General features: G+C 40.8%; 3 protein-coding genes across 3 annotated transcripts; 2 read left to right on the top strand and 1 right to left on the bottom strand.

Annotated features, from left to right (window-relative positions):
- Positions 1–142: 142 nt before the first annotated feature.
- Positions 143–6,290, bottom strand: LOC117431524 (importin subunit alpha-5-like). Its single transcript, XM_034052518.3, has 11 exons — positions 6,168–6,290; positions 5,221–5,294; positions 4,571–4,714; positions 4,301–4,386; positions 3,632–3,900; positions 3,164–3,246; positions 2,638–2,901; positions 2,136–2,369; positions 1,525–1,707; positions 1,216–1,362; positions 143–421 (listed from the first exon to the last, which is right to left on the bottom strand). Exons 1-11 carry the CDS (start codon positions 6,202–6,204, stop codon positions 332–334), a joined length of 1,611 nt encoding a protein of 536 aa, XP_033908409.3. The 5' UTR covers positions 6,205–6,290; the 3' UTR covers positions 143–331.
- Positions 6,291–8,094: 1,804 nt separating this feature from the next.
- On the top strand, positions 8,095–12,779 carry LOC117431530 (actin-related protein 2/3 complex subunit 1A). Its single transcript, XM_034052525.3, has 10 exons — positions 8,095–8,353; positions 9,288–9,388; positions 9,562–9,666; positions 9,919–10,141; positions 10,388–10,495; positions 10,615–10,827; positions 11,116–11,191; positions 11,603–11,796; positions 12,130–12,220; positions 12,434–12,779. Exons 2-10 carry the CDS (start codon positions 9,325–9,327, stop codon positions 12,470–12,472), a joined length of 1,113 nt encoding a protein of 370 aa, XP_033908416.1. The 5' UTR covers positions 8,095–8,353; positions 9,288–9,324; the 3' UTR covers positions 12,473–12,779.
- A 1,489-nt stretch (positions 12,780–14,268) lies between these two features.
- On the top strand, positions 14,269–20,395 carry LOC117431531 (actin-related protein 2/3 complex subunit 1B-A-like). Its single transcript, XM_034052526.3, has 10 exons — positions 14,269–14,423; positions 15,594–15,666; positions 17,419–17,526; positions 17,820–18,042; positions 18,161–18,268; positions 18,479–18,685; positions 18,935–19,010; positions 19,165–19,361; positions 19,799–19,889; positions 20,000–20,395. The coding sequence occupies exons 2-10, from the start codon at positions 15,603–15,605 to the stop codon at positions 20,036–20,038; spliced, it is 1,113 nt and encodes a 370-aa protein (XP_033908417.1). The 5' UTR covers positions 14,269–14,423; positions 15,594–15,602; the 3' UTR covers positions 20,039–20,395.
- Positions 20,396–20,623: the final 228 nt, after the last annotated feature.

Consider the following 20,623-nt stretch of genomic DNA (forward strand, 5'->3'; position numbering starts at 1 on the left):
TTTCACAACATTTGGCTGAAGTGTCTTTTGAATACCTAATCACAAGCACCTATGCGTTGCCAAGGTACACTTGGCCATTCTGATCAAATGGATCTAAATCTGAAATGCAAGGTAAAGCATACAAGTACTTGATATACGTGGATATTGCAAAATATTTTTATTCCCATCAATCAACATAAACATTTTAAATTTCACAAATCAGGTCTGATACATATTTTATACAGATTTAATATGCAACTTAAGAGCATTGTTATCAATACACAAAAAAAGGGCTTCTGAACATCAAGCATTGATGCAAGACAGGAAAGCAATGCAATTCACAGCATCTCCTTCAGAAATTGAATTTTTGCTGCACTTCTGGAGCCTGGAAAATATAATCCGTCTCTGTAGCCGCCACCTTCAGGGCTTCTGCATCAGTTTCCTTGAATGGGAAAAGAACTTAATCTTTAGAGTCTTATGTAAAGAACACACAGAACAGCAGTAAACATGCCTACCACCAGTTACAAGTCATCTATTTACACTGCATAGCAAAAATGTCTGAACCTGGCAAGGCTGTGGAGGACAAAAAAAAACAAAAAAATTTCTATAAAACACACTTTTGTCAAACAGGCGATCAAATGGGAATTTCTACTTCTAAAAATTAAAACCAGCAATGTTCAAACAGATAAATATTAGGTCAGGCTACACACAGTGAAAACATCAAAAAAAGGTTAGTTGGTGTGTGTTCAAAAGGCGAGTCTTGGGGACAAGTTCGACCAAGGGAATGGCAAGTGTTATATGTGAAGTAAGGGGATCCATTTAGTTAGATTCCATACCTGACAATGTAGGAGCTCCACTGAGTTCCCCCTGTCCACTAGCACCATTCCAATTACACCCACAAGAAAAGGGCTCCACATGCTTTAATCCATCAATATGCTTTGCTTGCTCGAAATGCAATCCAATAACCCATTTCTTAAATGGGCGAGGTTAATGAAATGGAATTTTTAAACACTCAGATTTCTTGTGCTCCAACACCCTACATTTCACAGATGTCTCTGTTTGTAGCAAGTGACTAAACTGTTCATTAAAAGAAAGGGGCTTTCAAAACACAGCAGACCTTTTGGTTTTCATGCAAGACACTAACTATTAAGTGAAGAGGGATTTTGCAAAGTTACTTGCTAAATACACCTATAGACAACTTGAATAACGGCCCCATTGAAAGTGATCCACTCTTACCTCTTCAAAGTACTTCTCTATGAGCGCCTGTGCTGCTCGGTACACAGACTCGTTCTCGTGGCTCTGCAGGGCCTCAATCTTGTCCAGCCCCCCCAGCTCTTCCACCAGCAGACACAGCTTCTCAATCTCACCCAGTTTATCTGCTGCCTACAATACATTACACAGTGTAGCGCTTTAGTGCACAGCATTACCAAAGTGGAGCAGGTCACTAGAGTACTGCAGTTTGTTGTAGTGTGTTTTTGCTTTTTTAGCGTACATAACATTTCTAGTTGTGCAACATTAAGACAGAAACTGTTGTACGCAGCTCACCATGAAGATGTTGGTGATAGCGTCCATGACCACCAGGATGGTCTTGCTGTCCTTGACCGCAAGAAGGGCTAGCAGGGGCTCCAGCCCCCCACACTGGACTAGCTGCACCACCTGGTCCACAGTACCACCACTGGTGTAGTTGGTCACGGCCCACACAGCCTCCCTCTGAGACTTGAAATCTCCCTGAAGATACACAGAATGGAGTCAAGACTGGGTCTCGCACACAAAAGTCCTTGGGAAGAATATCTACTTGCTAATTGAATGTGAATGCAAGGTTTGCAGAAATGTTTGACTCAATGCTGCCCAATACTGGCAAGTAAGCAATTCACACGATACATCTGCTCATTAAGAACAGATTGAAGCAAACCTACTTGGGTATTGTTTAACAGCCAGCAGCTAGAAAAAGGGTCAATTAACCTTGGAATGCATGTCAGTTGAATATAGTAAAAAAAAAAAAAAAAACACGACACTAACTGAATGCCATTAATAGACAAGTGCAGTTATTGATTGAGGTCCCGAAAGCAGTTTGGAAAGAGCATCGTTTTTAGCCTTCACAAGAATACTGGTGTCAAGAGCAGATAGTCAGAACAAATGCAAGATGCTTCGCTCACATTTTTCAGCAGGTCTATGAGCGGAGGGAGGAGGCCACAGGTAATGAGCTGCTGGATCTGTGGGGATGGCCCTGCTGCAATGTTGGACACGGTCCAGGCAGCCTCCTTCTGCACGCTGGACTTGGGGTGGCGCAGGAGCGGAGGCAGGACTGACAGCACACCAGCATCAATGGCCATCTGAGTCTGGTTGTCTGTTCCAGTCACAATATTCCCAATGGCCCGAAGAGCTGGGGTCTGCAGAGAGAGGAAATGGAGACTTGAATACAAGAGATTTGCAAGCACTGCCCTTGGTTTAATTTGTATCCACCAGACTGCAAGCCGGCACAGTGCCAAATAGGGAACGCAAACAGGTCCTGCATTTCAAAGTGGTAGGGCAACATCTACTAACAACATTACAGCAAAAAAAAAAAAAAAAAAAAAAAAACCCAACACACATTTATCTACAAACCGTATACAGCACACAAGAGGATCTGAACTTCCAATGTGTGCTGCTGTTACTCACCAAAACAGACAGCTCTGGGTATGCCATGAGCTGGATGAGTCGGGTAACAATGCCGGTTTTCAACACGACATCAATGCGGTCGTTGGAGCCGTCGGTCAGGTAGGAGACAGCCCAGCATGCGTCAGACAGGATGTCTTTGTCCTCGTGGTGCAGCAACTGGATGAGAGTCGGCAGGATCTGCTGCACTGCGGTCAGGGGAGGGTAAGGGTTCTTATTGCGGCACAGGTTGGACATAGTCCAGGTGATGTTTCGGAGGAAGCCAACCTGGAAAAGAGGCACCAGAACAGGAAACACTGCAGGGTCGGGGTCAACTCAAATTACTTTTTAAAAATCAATTCCCCCAATTCAGAAGGGATTGGTATTAGATAATTGTTGAGATTGTTCAACTGCTTTCATTTGAATCCAATTGAATTGACCAACAGTGTCTGGGGCGGGGGGGGGGGGGGGGTGGGGGTTCACGTTCTACCAACTTTCATAACATTGAGCTGGTTAGCCAGAATGGATTGCACAGACAGCATTGACTTACAGGTGTATCTGGAGTGACCAGCTTCAACAGTGCTGGAACAATATTGCAGTCAATAAGGCCATCTCTATACACTGGGCCATCACCTATCAGAAAAAAAAAGCCTATTAGTGGCGTTATGGTTCCCAGTAATGAATCTGTCGAATGCATAGCCTACCCCTTTAAAGAGTTAAGCTAAAAATGCACATCACTACTTAAGTAGCAGGTAGAGTACAAGGCTTTGTCTCGTTGAGGATAGTCTGAGGTGAGCTAGTGAGCGGTCCAATACTCATGCGTATTATCTTTGTATTCTCCGACTGTCAATTGCAGAGTTGCTTTGAGAGTCTTGTGCTTGCTGATCAACACCTATTAAAAAGGTATTTAACAGTGAAGATTGCACCCTGCATACAGTTCACCTAGTGGTAACTAATGGAAAAGCAGGCAAGCTAAAAATTGGTTAAAATCAAATCTAGCAAGAGTCCATTAAGCTACCTGCAATGTTCCCCAAGGCCCACACAGCTTGCTCGCTGATGTGCATGTGGGGCGAGGATAGCAGTGCGATGAATGCTGGGACGGCCCCCCCCTCCACCACCTTCTGCGTGTGCCAGGACGTCCCAGAGGCGATGTTGGTGAGAGCCCAGGCCGCCTCAAACTGCAGGACGTGCTCGTCATCCCTGCCCAGGAACTCTACAAACTTGAAGATCAGCCCCGCCTCGATGATCTCCTTCAGGGGTGGGTTCCTCTCACGGGACAGCAGCTTCCTGTGGGTGGAAGCACAAGCAAAGGATGGGAATAAGACTCCCATTGCATAGCAGTTTATCCTCAGGCTTTAACTTGCTTCCTATGCATTCCGGCTAATCAAGCCCTGCATACCACACCTCAAAGATGGAAATATGGCTCCAATTGCATAGCAGGTTTCACCCATTCCAGGTTTGAATACAAGTGGCATTAGCCACAATGTATATGCAACAAGCTCAGGTGTCATCCTAAACTCATAGTAAAAGCAGGAATTGATCAAACTGCTCTGCAGTCAGTCTTATTTCCATCCCTGCACCTACAAATGAACAAGTGAATGGTTGCACTATACAAGTATAATAGTAAGAGAATAAAAGACTTCACATTGCGTAAAGTGCTCACACATGGTATCCCAGTATACTGTACCTTGCTGCCTGGGTTCCTCTGGTCTGCTGCTCCATGCTGCTGCTGCTCACACAGGCAACAATTTCCTCAATGGTGGCTGCAGAAACCTACCGACACAGCAGTTTCACACATTAGATTTAAAGCAACCCAATACTTTAAGATTTTGACATTCCACATGGAAACAAAGCTAACTTTGCAGGGTAAATGCATGTTCTTGTAAATTTCACAATACAGAACAACGTTACTGGGAGCTTGCTCTAAACTGTTCGCCATGGCACGCATCACCGGTACCTTTTCATTGGCCTGCTTCTGCTGCTCTGGAGAGAGCGGTTCATCGTCGGGGAGAGAGCCTACATGCCTCCTCTTGAGAATCTGCTCATCCCTCTGGCTCTTGCGCAGTTCAATGTTCACCTCTATCCTCTGTCGTCTCATCTCCTGCAAAAACAGGGATCAAGGCTAACAAATATTGTGTTGTGCATGTGTAACAGGGCAGAGGCTGGGCATGACTCAGTACCCCACAAGCCAGCTCTAACCACAATGCAAGAGAGCCAGGCTCCTCTGCATTCATGGTTTTAGAGCTTTTAACACCATCTCAGACAAGATCCATCAGTGCATCACACAACACCGCCCATTACACACACTAAGAAGTGTTGACAGATTCCTCAATAGTTAAGTACAGAGTTATTTGCTAGGCTAAATGTATTCATTACTTCTGGATCTGTCCAATTCAACATGCATTTGCAAAGTTTGAAATATGCAAGTTAAGCATGTATGTGCAATTATTTTACTTGAGAGAAAATAAACAAAAAAAAAACACACAATATACTCCCATTTACTTAATTGAATCAGTTAAGCCTATATCCAGTTTGAGCAGCTACATACATTGGGGCTTCCCCAATTACATTGAAAGATAAGCCATTTCACCCTTTCCTTACACTTACCGTTGGATCTTTGCCTTTGTTCTTGAACTTCTTCATTCGCGCACCTGCTTCATTTGTGGTAGGCATGGTGACAGCTAAAATAAACAAATCACTTTCAACATGGGTGGTACCAGAAAGCACAGATTGTTCACTTAAGTCAGGGGTGGGCAATTCCGGTCCTGGAGGGCCGGTGTCCCTCCTGGCTTTTGTTCCAACTGTGCTCTAAAATTACTTAATTAGACCAATAATTGGTAATAATTGGTCCAATTAAGTAATTTAGTACAAAGTTGGAACAAAAGCCAGGAGGGACACCAGCCCTCCAGGACTGGAATTGCCCACCCCTGACTTAAATGGTACACTTAAGAAAAACTGTAACTTCTGTTTTCACTTGTACCAAAACATTTGGAGGAATATTGATAATTATGATCATTGGCAGTTCATTAAAAAAAAAAAAAAAAAAAAGTAAAATGCATGCTCTAGGGTAGTGGTACTCCACTCTGGCTCTCAAGATCAATTCCAATCCCAGTCTTTACTACAACCAAGGGGTCCTAAATTACTTAATTGCCTCTTAACTTCAGTTAACTAAATTAGAACCTGCTTGGAGTAAAAACCTGGATTGGATCTCAAGGGCCAGAGTTAAGGGAAGATCAAGAAACCCATAAAAACTAGATTTTAAGGGTCATGCCAAATTGAAATCATAATGGGTGCTGCTACACAATTCTAGCAATTATCCATTCTAGCAAAACAGCGCCACCTAGTAACAGACTCGAATCCAACAGGCTGACAATCTAATTAAAGTTTGCATGCCTGAATTCCCTCATTAACAAACGTGGAATATTTGTATTACTGGTTATTACCCTGCTATCTCAAAAATGGGCAAAATGTACTGCAGCGTGTGTGAATATATATATAGAACAAAAGTGGCAAAATGTAATCAAAATTAATAATACAAAAACCCTCCACCCTACCTTTCTTCAACAACTCTGTTGCCCTGCAAACTATCATCCACCGAGGGTTCAACGTGAACGCTCTGCACAGGGTTTAAATAATTAAGGTAGCGAGGATTAAAGGCGTGAAGGTGCGCTTCTCAAATGCGGATAGGTTAGAATGTAATTGCGGAAGTGTTGATAACGAGGTCACCAAAAGCAACATAATGGCATCATCCACCTTGTATTATGATGATGATGATGATGTTTTTATTTTTTTTGTATTCGTAACATAACGTTATGCCACGAAAATGTCATTTTGCACTCTCGTAAATGTCATTTTGCACTGCAATAAAATAAACTGCAATTTGTGCAGGTTGAAAAAAAAAAACACGATATCTTCATGGTTTTTAGTGAAATGTTGTAATCTGGCTCTAGGGACGCAAAATGTGCTGGATGAACATCGACAATCTACTAAGGAACCCAGGAACCCCCGAGGAGGTAGAAAGCATAGGCAGCGATAGCTTTCAAACACTGTTGCACAGCTTTGCCCTGGAAACAGCGCCCTCTAGGTGAGAGAGGGGGAATTAATCTCCAAGTCAACGCGGGGCGTGGGGCAGGCATCTTGATGCGAATGACAGTCTTGAGCAGGTTACAGCTGTAATTGCTCCATTTAATTATCAGTAAAAAAAATGTTTATGCTAACTAAATAGTTAGGTTTCAACATCGATTTATTCACATTCAAATGGGACGAGGCTGCTTCTAACACATGCTAGTTGACACATCATTGCTTTGGAACCAGCTGCTACTCTCAGCGTTTCAAAACAAAGTGAAGACATATTTCTTTTGTTTTAAAGGCTAAAGGCATTTCACATAAGGTACCATGTTATGTCGACATTGGAATATCAATGTTCGTAATTCGGATTCCCGCTGTTAGCCTAAAGCGCTGTTCATCTCGCAGATTAATCATATTGGTTCTTTCAGGTCCTGCAGCTCCGAGAGGTTTTCCCGGTTAAAGAACCACAGGTTAAATGGTATATAGCGAGCTGGAGATCGCACACGGCTTTGCATTGTATGCTTAATGACCCCAACCTGAATCCGTGCGCCGGCTGTGTGTGTTCCAACAAGCTCAGCCACAGCCCGACAAGTGGAAGCATTGACAATCCCAGTTTAGATTGCCTGAAGACTCCCTCCCACAGAACCATATAAAGCAGACAGGTTGAGACCTGCCGCTGTGCCAATTAAGATGTAGCCATTCGTATAGGGCAGGGGTGCCCAATCCTGGTCCTGGAGGGCCGATGTCCCTCCTGGCTTTTGTTGCAACTGTGAACTTAATTACTTAATTGGACCAATCAAGCCCTTATTAGATGCTTAACTGGTACAATTAATCAATTTAGTGTACAGTTTGAACAAAAACCAGGAGGGCATCGGCCCTCCAGGACCAGGATTGGGCACCCCTGGTATAGGGCATCAGGGAATCTATAGCAAAATGTTGTGTCCCATTCATCGCTTTTAAAAACATAAATTTACAAAAACGTCAACATTTGTACATTAGAAAATGTACAGAAAACATACCACAGCTCTAGTATAATAATAATAATAATAATAATAATAATAATAATAATAATAATAATAATAATAATAATCCGACAGGGGAGTGAATGACACTACTCCAACTGGTATAATGTGGTTTTGAGGGGTTTGAGCAGGTAAAGAGATTATACAGATAGCTAAAGAATAACCATGTCATGTTAAAGACCGTTGTGCTGGATTTTTTTTTTAATTAATTTGCCTATGTCTGTCTACTACACTGAGACTCGTTGTCTTGTTGCTGTACTAGTAGATGCGTGCGGGGTTATGTATGTTGTCAGCTGTCGTATTCTTTCATTATGTCTGTACTTTGCATTGTACGTGCATACGGTACTTTCACTTTTCACCACTAAGGCGTGCATCCACCCTGCAAGTCTCCAGCCAGCACTGACTCTCAGCAGCGGTGGGTTGGGAGACTCGCACGCCTGCGTATCCCGAGGAGGGCCAGTGCCGCAGAGCGCATGCGCCTTCTCGTTTCCTGTATTCCGATCCTCCTTGACAGTTTCGAGTCACTCCCGGGGTGAATTCGTGTCGACTGCCCAGAGTCCGCGAATTCAGGTCCGTTAAACTTGCTGAAACCGAGCCCACCATCTGACACAACAACGCAGAAACATTTACTCGCATACCCGAACATACAGGTAAATGAGAAAAGGGCAGGATAAAAAAGGCCTGGAGGGAGACCGGCTCACTCCACCTGTACTATGCCGGGTCTAGTCAGCAGGGAGCGGGCTTCTGTTAATGGGAAAGCCTGGTGGTTTAAAACTACAGCGGTGCTAGGGAGGCCTAATATGTGCAACCCCGTCTTAATTGGTATTTTTTGCATTAGATCATATTTTGGAGGGGTGTACATTTAAAATGTAACATTTCATCACATTCAGTTTTTTATTTTTTATAATATGGGACAGTTGAGTATTTGGGACCTTTTTTCAATGTCTGTCTTCTCTGACTGTAAAAAAAATAAACAGGTAGGTGGCTCCGTGTATGATGTGGTTGGTATCCTTTTGAATGAAAATCGAAACATCAGTTCTGTGCAATTGACGTACAGTGCTACCCGAAATACACGTACGTGCCGGGCATAGAAGAAAACGCCTTTGATTGAAGATTTCGAAAAACCAATTCTATTTGAGTCTCTAAATATAACCCAAATGTCACACGTACCTATTCAAAAAATATATACCTAATTTACATCTTGGAATGTTATTTTCACAGTGCAATTCGTTCGATTTACATTACGTCGTTTTGTCATAACACATCGTATTGATTTTGTATTGACAGGGTCAGTCTTTCTACCCGTCGCTTTGAGTAACTGTAATGTAATTTAAACCCTGCCAAATTCCAGTGTACTTTGTCACACTCATGCCTTTTATTGTCTTGGATCTCCACCCTGTAGTGGCTCAGAACTTTACAATACATTGTTTAAGGTGTTGCATGCACCCCGAGTTAAAATTTTGCGACAGTGTTTTGGCTTAGTGCTTATATGCGCACTCATAAAATAGTGTAGGTATATTATCGTGTGCGTTTTACAGGCAGTCAAATACTGTCTAGTTAAACTTCATTTTCCCTTTCTTCAAGGTTTTATTAATTTGACCGAAACACCCCTGTGATCAGAATGTCCCTGCATCAGTTTCTATTGGAACCAATCACCTGTCATGCCTGGAACCATGACCGAACTCGTAAGTCACTGTTTTTGTAATTAAAAAACGAGAGAGAGAGAGTTGGATAATGGGTGCTGCTAACTGTTTTGGCCCCACCCATTCATAACCCGAAACATCAGTACATGTTGTAGGCCTTTTAATTTTAAACATATATTGAAAGTTGCTTTTTTGTTGTTTTATTTCCTCTCCAGAGGTTGCCATTAGCCCCAATAACCACGAGGTCCATATCTACAAGAAGAGTGGGAACCAGTGGGTCAAAACTCATGAGCTTAAGGAGCACAACGGGCACATTACAGGTACTGCAATAGCAGACTAACTGCTTTACTGATTATCTCCTGATGACAAGCCCAGAGCCACACATTGACCTCCATGCTGTAATACCAGCCACAGACTGAACGGTTCCTTTTGTTTTTTCCATATATACTAACCTTGACATCATCTCATTCACCATTCTGTACTTAACAATCACACTGGGAAATGGGTTGATGATTCTGAAAAAAAAAAGCTGAGATCAAATACTGAGGTGGCTTTTTTGCGTGTGTCTTCAGGCATTGACTGGGCCCCAAAAAGTGACCGCATTGTGACTTGTGGCGCAGACCGCAACGCTTATGTCTGGAGCCAAAAGGACGGGGTCTGGAAACCCACTCTGGTGATTCTGAGGATTAATCGTGCTGCCACTTTTGTAAAGTGGTCACCCTCTGAGAATAAGTTTGCAGTGGGCAGTGGAGCTCGACTTATCTCTGTCTGCTACTTTGAGTCTGAAAATGACTGGTAAGTGCTACAGGAAACCAAAAATGTATGCTTACAGTGTATTGTCTTTGAACTATTTTCAAGTTAATAAACACAGCCTCAGTATAGTAATAGATTGCTCTGTTGAAGATTGTCAGTATTTTATAGATCTTTGATTTACTATGACATGAAAGAGAATGTTCTAGATTGCTTTGTGGCTCTTAAACGGTACACAACCTAACCTCATGTGATGTGCCACTATGTTACCGGAGTGTTGTTTCTGTTTAGGTGGGTCAGCAAACACATCAAGAAGCCAATTCGCTCCACTGTCCTGAGCTTAGACTGGCATCCAAACAACGTCCTGCTAGCTGCAGGGTCATGTGACTTCAAGTGCAGGTGAGAAAAGTTGGATGCATCTGGCTGACTGCTTTTTTTTTGTAATGCTTTTCTTAAAAACAGTAAAATGTACGATGAAAGATATCACATTCAAATAAATTACTTTCTTTTTCTCCTAGAGTCTTTTCTGCATACATCAAGGAAGTGGACGAGAAACCAGCTGCCACTCCCTGGGGTTCTAAGATGCCCTTTGGCCAGGTGATGGCAGAGTTTGGTGGCGCTGGCAGTGGAGGATGGGTACACAGCGTCAGTTTCTCTGTCAGCGGAAACCGCCTTGCATGGGTCAGCCACGACAGTACTGTGTCGGTCGTAGACGCTGCTAAAAGCATGATGTAAGCAAACAAAGAAAATAAAATCTGTTAGAAAGCAAGCTTTCAAATATGTTAAAGGATCTACTATAAACTTCATTAAGGCAAACTCAGTGTTGATGTTCAGTTGATGTCCCAAAATAGTTTTCACTTATTTTTTTTTTCTAAAATATGTTTCAGGCTTATCTCAGAGTTAATCAAAAGGTTGGGAACCTTACAAAGGCATCATTAAAAAAAAAAAAAGTTTTCAGCTTATGAATTATTAGTTGAGAATGGTTTTATTATATCTTGGTATTTTTTATTTTTTTTCAGTGTTTCCCAGCTGAAGACCGAATACCTTCCTCTTCTGAGTGTGATATTCGTCTCAGAGAACAGTGTTGTAGCAGCTGTGAGTACTACTCCAAATTACAGAGTTATCTGTTTAGAATAAAATGTGCCATGAAAGGTGAAACTGAACTTAATTGCTTCAGCCATTGTGCAGCAGATACAATGGATATTTTTGTAATAGTGAATTATGAGGCCATATTATTATGATGAGATTTCTAATTTAGTATTCATAGCTGTGGCATTTGTACAGTATACCTAACATATTTTATATGCAATGCTTTCTGTATCTAACATTTTTTCTATATGGGGAATCCCAGAACTAATTTGTTGCAGTTTAAGTCTAACAAATAATATTTCAGTACTTTCCGTACCTCTGCTGTTTTGGCAATCCTGTTCAGTGAATTGTATAGAGCTGTCAGAGAGTGGGGCTTTCTAATTTGTCTTCTTTCCCCCCCCCCCCCTGTCCTTACAGGGCCATGACTGCTGCCCAATGTTGTACAATTACGATGACCGTGGCACCCTGACCTTCATCTCGAAGTTAGACATTCCGAAGCAGAGCATCCAACGCAACATCTCTGCCATGGAGCGCTTCCGCAACATGGACAAGAGAGCCACTACTGAGGACCGCAACTCTAACCTGGAGACACTGCACCAAAACAGCATCACGTAAGGGTGGAGGGGCACCATTACTGGGAGTCTTTATACTGCGGGGTACATTTTCAAGAACATACAAATGCTGCTATCTGAAGTGAGTTAAGATGGCTGCTAAGTGGCCAATTCTAAAACAATATAAAGGGAAGTCTGTACCCACTGAATTCGTTTCAGAAGAAAGACCAGCAATCGAGCTAAGATTCATTTATATCTTAAATGAGATTAAATACTTGCCAGAAAGTGAGATTATTTTTTCTTAAGTAAAAATTATTTTGCAGAAGTTACATATATCATATAGATAAATAAAGATTTAACATATGTATAATTGTAAATATCATTACTTTACAGCCAAGTGTCTATATATGAAGGCGATAAAGGAGATTGTCGGAAATTCTGCACTACTGGAATTGATGGAGCCATGACCATATGGGACTTCAAGGTATTTATTTTTTTTGTTCCAATGATTTGAATCTTTAAGTGTATATTGATTTTTAGAGACCGAGTTTTGTTTTTTTTGGTTTTTTTTTGGAAAAAAAAATATATATATTTTAATTTGCTGTTCTTACCAGGGTTGTAAGTACATTACGTTACAAATGAACTAAGTGTGAACTGAATTCTTAACATTTAAACATCTGATTCATTCATTTTACAGACTCTGGAGTCTTCTATCCAGGGCCTCAGGATCATGTGAAGGAAATAACAGCTATCTAGCAAGACAACAGTGTGCAAGAAGTGAGAGCCCAGTAAGGCATTTCCTAGGTAATAACTCTCAATATTGCAACATGAAGCACTGAGGAAACTACAAACCACAGAAAAAAAAATGGAATAATTGTTTTTTAATTTAGCTGTGATTTTCTTTAATCTATACCAATGCTGCTGCAGCAGTTTGATAAAAAGGCATTCAAGATCTGTCCCTCCAGAGGCATTGTAGAACACTAACTTAAAGGGGAATTTTATGTAAATGGTCTGCTAGAAATAAAATAAATATGAAAAAAAAACTGTATTAAATGCGTTTTTATTTTTTGATTAATGTTGTAATATTGTCGTGTCATCCCCCCTCCCCAATTGTATTCTTTAAAATATACTTTTTTTTTTGTTGTTGTTGGGAGCCATTGTACAGTGTGCGCTATGAGAGTGTCCCCTGAATTGGCACAGAATGTGCTCTTCTGATTGAAACACCTGTCACCTAAAGTTGATGACTAGAGGAAATGTTAGGTACAGGTTTAGAATTACTTCGATTAACTTCCCAGATTTGTTTTATTTACTAACTTACTAAACAAATGAATGTGATGGGTCGATTGAGGTTTACGAAGTTAGCATATTAGTGGTTATGCGTGCTTGTAGTTTCTGAGTTCCTTTGCTTAAAGTTCTCATGCATATACACAAAGAGAATGCTTTATAGATGCTATTTAGCTTAGACATTGTGCATGTGAGTAATTTGGATTTAGATGGTTACATTTCATTTTGCACAAATCTAATGAAGTTAGGGGTTGGTTTGTGAGGTTGAATGGTTAGAGAAATGCACCAAGCTGGAGAAAAAGCAAACTAAACTGCTGCAAATGTATTCACAAAAACTTGTTGTATTGAATCAGCAGGCATCAATTTTACACAATTATAGACTAGCTCTAAATGACATGGCCCTATTGGAATACACTAATTTATATTTGTAATATTAAATTAATCCTTACAAAAATAATAGTATTACATCAGTATGTGTTATTTTCAGTCATAAATCTTTGTTCGAGGCCTCATTCTTAAATGTGAACTCAGGAAACACAATAACTGCAAAATATATCTAAGCCTCCTATACCCTTTCAGGTTGCATTGGGTATGATTTGATAAACTCTTAATTTCATTCATATTCCACATGTGTGCACACTGGTTTTCATATCGGTGCTGCTGATCTGAGAACCAGTTTCACAAGTTAGATCTTTTTATTTTAACTGGGATAAAGACAGTAAGCTCCAATCAAGTCTAAGAAAAATACAGGCAATCCGTGGACTGCAAATTATTCCAGTGTTTGTCTGCAGCATACTCATCAAGCTTTAAAAACACCCTTTGATTTTAAATAGCAAATACCAATAATAAATAAATAAATCCTGGATGATCGTATTCTTGTGTTTGGATTATATAAATTGATTAAGGAATCAGATACTGAAAAGATGAAATGTTTGCCGTGCTGCTCATGGGTTTGGGTCATACATTATTTTTTTGTGTGTTGTTTTTTGTTTGGCACGTTCAGCAACATATGGTTGTATTTTCTGTTTTACACGTCTTTATTTAGGTTTATGCCTCCGGCCAGATAGTCAGAAAAATACTTTTTTAGATAAGCTCTACACAGGTCAAACCACTTGAACTAAAACATTACAGACCCGCCCACAATCTGCAGCAAAGTCATCTGCAATTCAACTGGGGTGTTTCTTGTGAGCTGACACGCCCACACAAGGAAGTGGTTACATTTCTGGGGCAAGAAAAGGGAAGTGGAACAGTTTTTCTTGAGAAATTAGTTGACTTTTCTTTCAGAGCTCAGCCAGCGTTTGTGTTGACTGCTCAGAGTCCACGAACAGAGGCTGTTTTTGACATTTTAGACCATTGTCTCGCTGCTTTTAATTTTCTTTTAGCTTTCTTCAACTGAACAAGAGGTGAGTTATAATGTTTCTCTTTTACAGGTTTAGTTTTTCAGCAATTATAAACAGTTATGACTATCTCTACTTCCTTGGTATAATGTTTCAGTTAACTGGGCCAGTTTGCTGTTTTATATTTAAACTTTGCATTTAATTTATTCTTAATCTTTTCCACTGTTGCTGCTTAAAATAAAAAAAAAATAAAAGAAATTAAGAATAAGAAAATGCAGAATTTATTTAAAAAATAAAAAGGAAACTTTCATCTGGTAAAAGCAGAGTTTGCTATAGGAAGTAGTCGAGTAGCTTTTGCAGACTCTTGTCTCTTGTAGCACTGATACGTATAATACTATTGTAAAAAAAAAAAATACCATTGTAGTTAGCACAATAAAATGCAATCATTGTGAATTCAGAATTGATTTCTTTCTCATTACCTTTTTTTACTGTGCTGTGAAATAAAAGGGTGTGTTTTACCAATACATTCAATTGAAAACTTGACTTCTTAAGGATACTTGCTTAGTTGTGGTAATAATATAACCTGCAGCAGGATACTGTCAAACACCAAACACCTTGTTGTAGAGGACCACATACCACTGTGGTCTGGGTTTAATGATCCAGACACAACAAAAACAGGAGAAAATAGCATGTTTTTCTTTCGTGATAACACTGTCAGGCATGACATCTGGTTAGCTTTAGTGGAAGAACTTCTGTGTGCATGCTTTTTTTTTATTTTTTATTTAATCATGAAGTATTAAAGGTTGTTTCAACGTTTACTACTTCTCCTTTTAAGCTTGGGTAGTGTTTGAAAGAGAAACGATTTAGCTGTACCAGTTGCATTTCTGTTCTATTGAATCAGATGTGAGTGCTGTAACACAGAGAGAGAGTGTAGACCTTCAGCATCTGCTGTGTTGGACAATTTTCAGTTCTTGAAGACGGCTATTTCAGTACACCCCGTTCGTATGAACATGATCTATTCTAATGGAGGACAAGCACTTGTTATACTGCATTAGGGAAGTCCCGCCCAATCAAAGCTCCTCATTGAATGCTCCAGCAACAGGTCTTCATATGATTTATGGTAGATTTTATGCTTCTCTGGCATGTTTCCTCTTTTATTAAAGCAGGTAGGAGAAAGGTTAACTGCAATGCAAGTTTTAGTTAAAAAAAAAAAAAACTTTTTGTATTGATTTTAAGGCATAAACCATGTCCTACTACAACTTTCTGCTGGAACCAATCAGCTGTCATGCCTGGAACAAAGACCGGACCCGTAAGTATATGTTTTACAAAGAAATATTATTCTGGATTAGTAAAAATGTGAGATGCAATGCATGTCATTTCCAAGGCTACAACAGCAACAACAACAACACATACTATGACAAAGCAAATAAAAACTGTCAGTTTTGAATGCAAAGTTTTTGTCCTTTGCTGCTGCTAGTTGATGTTACGGTACTCTCCCCATCGCTCTGCAGCATCCTCATTAGAAGTCCTGTTTAAATCCTTTGGTAAACCTGCGGGTGCTGTTCAGAGCCTCAGCTGCTGTGCATGATTGTTATGTGTAGGCTCTGCTGATGCATCCATGTGCTCTTCACTAAAAGCTACAGCACTGAATCAAGAGCTATAGTACCTATGAAACCATGTACAATCCACCGGGCAATCCTGTACAGCTTTTATATTTTTGCATGGTTGCTGTATCAAGAAATACCAGCGCCGCTCAATTTGATCCACAAATGTACTTGATCATATTTTCAAATGCAGTTAGATAATGTATTTTCTGGCATGAATATTTCTGTTATAAAAATTCAGTATTTAAAGGGGTCAACATATATTTAGATATACAGATTATAAAAATGTAATATATAATTGATGAGTTATTTTTCATATGGGAGGAATGTGCTGAATAATGTGCGGTAATCTGGGGTGCTGATTGTGTAGTCGTTTCTGACCACTGAGCATCTTTCGTTTGCTCTGTGTAATAGACTTCAGGAGGTTTGTTAACAGGTAGTCTGTTTTAAAGCGCTGTTTTCTTCAAACTGATGTAAGAAACATCAGGAACAGCTGGGCTTAACTTTATCCAGCACATCACAAAGGTAGCTTTTAGGGAGCTGAGTATTGTGCAGAATTTGCAACGTTGAAATGCGTCACCAAAGACAGATTGGAACCAGATCGAAACTTAATGCACAGAGCTTTAGTTCATCTCAGTAATATGAACACTTTGCTCGTTTTGACCAAAGCAGAATGGGCCTGCTCTATAGATTCTCTGATTTCAACCAGACTTCCTGTTTTACCATGAATGGTGCGCTGTTGAAGACCGGAGGTGACTCAAAAAACCTGAATCTAGAATTAACCACAGACCGGGTGTGTTTGTAAAATAGCGAAAAAAAATGTGAGGCCTCTGGCATAAAATAAACATGGCTGTTTGAAAAGGTTTACAATTGTTTGGTTGATACTTGAGTGGTTATACATGCTGTCTGAGAGGCAGCCTTGGGCTTAAACCCAAAATAAACTGTGTTTTCCACTCCTGAAATACATTTCTAGAGGATAATAAAAGAAAAAAAACTGATTTATTTTTAGAGGTAAATGCTGTTCCAAAACAATCATATAACTAAATTTCGTTTTCCAATGAGATGTTAAATTAGCCAAATGCAGCACGGCCCCTAAATCCTGTTTAATCAAACATATCACAGGAACATATATAGCACGGAAGTGAGGTGGGGAAGCATATCAGTGGTGCACAATGCTTCCCTAGTGGGCGTACGTTTTAACCATCTCGGCTAAACCCAATATTCTTATAAATGCAGAGCATATTATCCTAAAATGGTTTTAGCAGGGGAACTGACTGCAGGAGAGATTGGCCTCCTTGTCTGATTAAACATTATCTGTTTGCCATGCTTGAATTAGCAGTGTGGGAACCAAGGGCATGACAGCTTTACAGCCCAGTTACTCATTGAAATCTGATGCCAGCAATGTGCCTAGTTTTCTATTAACTTATACCTCTTTTTTTTTTCTTTCTTTGTTTTAGAAATCGCAATATGCCCCAATAACCACGAAGTCCACATCTACAAGAAGGAGGGAGGAGACAAGTGGCTCAAGATCCACGAGCTGAAGGAGCACAACGGGCAGGTGACAGGTGAGCGTGTGCAGAACTCATCCCTGTGAACTCAGACGTGGGCAGCCCTGTAAGTTTTTCAACACGCCTGCACAAGATATTTCTTTATATGCCATTAATATATAGGCGATTTAACTTGAGGACTAGTCAAATAACTCATACTGCAGAATGCATAAAGAATGCAAAAACATATATTTGCTGCAGGTCTTCAGTAGTATGTAATCCTGTATTAATTTAGCAGTTTTTTTTTAAATTATTTTTAAAAGTAAAAACCTGCTTTGTTTTTTGTACGTTAACTTTTTGCCTCCCGATAGGCATTGACTGGGCTCCTGAGAGTAACCGCATTGTGACCTGTGGCACAGACCGCAATGCCTACGTCTGGACCCTGAAAGGCAACGTGTGGAGGCCCACTCTGGTCCTCCTGAGGATCAACCGGGCTGCCCGATGTGTCAAGTGGTCCCCCAAGGAAAATAAGTTTGCTGTGGGCAGTGGATCCAGACTCATTTCAATCTGCTACTTCGAACAGGAAAATGACTGGTAAGGGGGCTGCTTTCATTTTCCACTGATATATACATATACAAAATATATTGTTGATATTGTGTCACAGCTTAACACAAGCTTCCTCCCATTGATTAGGCTGCATTTTGTCTTCCAGGTGGGTTTGCAAACACATCAAGAAGCCGATTCGCTCCACTGTCCTGAGTTTGGACTGGCACCCTAACAACGTCCTGCTAGCTGCGGGGTCATGTGACTTCAAGTGCAGGTAAAATATGCAAGGGAAAACAAGCAGGTGCTTCAGGCTAGCTACTGGATGAAGCATCAGGTTTTGTTTCATTAGAAAGGTGTTTTTTTTGTACCAGTGAGCTTGCTGGCTTACTGTGTCTTCCAAACAATTTCTGTCTGAAGAATCCCAAGCATCTCCCCCTATAAAGGAGTGCAGTTTTCATGGTGTGGGTGGTTGTGTCTTTCCCAGGATTTTCTCAACTTATATCAAAGAGGTGGAAGAGAAGCCGTCCCCGACTCCCTGGGGCTCCAAGATGCCGTTCGGAGAGCTGATGTTCGAGTCGAGCGGCACGGACGGCTGGGTCCACTCCATCTGCTTCTCCGGCAGCGGAGGGCGCGTGGCCTGGGTCAGCCACGACAGCACTGTGGCTGTGGCCACCGGCAGCAAGAACACAGTGTGAGTAGAGACAGGGTTAAAGGGGACCAGCACTCCCCGGAGAGGGGTGGTGTGTATGTCAAATAGGGATTTAAAAAGCAAACAGTGGCCACAAAATTATAGGCTGGTCCTTAGAAAAGGACACAGTAAATGCAGCTACTATGAGCATGGAAAGAGCAGGAGGTACTGCAGAATTACAATTCATCTTTTTTTTTTTGCTTCCTTCATTCAGTAACCGGTTCTGTTTTTGTTTCTCTCTCTCTGCCTCAGTATTTCTTCTCTGCGCTCCGAGACCCTTCCCCTTCTGGGCATCACCTTCATCACAGAGAACAGCTTGGTTGCAGCTGTAGGTACCACCGCTCCTCTGCGCCCCTTTCCAGTACTTCCAGGGGCAAATGATCAGCTCCTCAAAAATACTCTCTCTCTCTCTATATATAGATATATATGTTTCTCACGTAGCTTGTTAACGCTTTGGTCTGATTTTTATTATTTTTTTCCAGGGCCACGACTGCTACCCCATGCTGTACGTTTACGACGAGGGTAAAAGTACCGTTACTTTCGGAGGGAAGCTGGACATTCCGAAGCAGAACGCCCAGCGTGGGATGACCGCCCGAGAGCGCTTCCAGAACCTGGACAAGAAGGCTTCCTCCGAGACCGACAAGGCCACCCTGGAGTCTGTGCACAAAAACAGCATCAGGTATCTTTACTCTTGCTGGACTTGGGCTTTCTACTGCTTGTTTCATAACCCTGTACACCTAAACGTGTCTGTCAAAGTGAAGGCAACCAGGACTTCATATTACTTGTATTAAATAAAAACTCATTGCTTTCTGTTTTACCTCCTCTGCTCTAGCTATTGCTGGTCTAGTTTTGTTTAATCACGTGACACAAACTCTGATCCCTTATTATTGCTGTGCTGACCCAAGCAGAGCTAATTCTAGAGACACATTAATCTCTGCTCAGGACTCAACTGGCCTGAAATATTTTCTAGTGTGAAGCTTTTTAGAGCATCAGACTGAAGGAAAGGTCCCCTTCAGATAACCTACCACGATTAGTGTAAAACAAGAGCTGGCACTGAAACACTCACTTATAGTTATAAACGTGCAATGCCTTTCATTCTGTTCCATGAATTTACAGCCAAATCTCAATTCTGGAAGGGGACAAATCCAAGTGCAGCAAATTCTGTACCACCGGAATGGATGGAGGAATGACTATTTGGGATGTGAAGGTAAAAATTCCCTTGTGTTTGCAAAACCTGTTTACCCCCCACCCCCCTCCAAAAAAAAAAATTGTATTTATATATATACTTTCCCCCCCACCCCCCCACCCATATTTCAGACTCTCGCATCATCAATGAAAGACCTGAAGATCATCTAAGGCACAGAAGTAAGCTTTCAAAATGCAAGGCTATAAGCAAAATCAAGAATCAATGCCAACTGCCGCTTTATCAATTATTTTTAGCTTTTTATTTATGTATAATTCAGCACAGTGTTACTGTTCCCATGTATTGTTAAAGAAGAATGGCTAGAATTATTTTTCCATATGCTGTTTTTTTTTTTTTTTTTAATTTTGTAAGGGCTAGTTCCTAGATCAGACAATGTATTACCGGTGATGTATTTTTATACAAATTTCTAAAGTGATATTCTCCCCCTCCCCCCAGTTAAATCAAGTGAAACATATATGCTGGTCATAAGACGCTTTTAATAAATGCAATAAAAATAAATTATTATTATATATGTTCTTGTATTCAAACCTGTTGTATTGGACCTCAAATCAGCAGCAGCTTCTTGGAATATTCATTTATATGAACAGATACTCAACGCAGTACATCGGAATACAATATTCTCAATTTAATACAAAACACAAGGGAGGTAGTGGAGTTGTTCGGTATTCCTGTGGAAATGTACTTGCTTATACAAAGATTTATCAGTGGTGATCATCTGCTGTCTCCACAAACTCCTA

Source organism: Acipenser ruthenus, chromosome 22 (assembly GCF_902713425.1).
Source record: "Acipenser ruthenus chromosome 22, fAciRut3.2 maternal haplotype, whole genome shotgun sequence".
NCBI lineage: Eukaryota > Metazoa > Chordata > Actinopteri > Acipenseriformes > Acipenseridae > Acipenser > Acipenser ruthenus.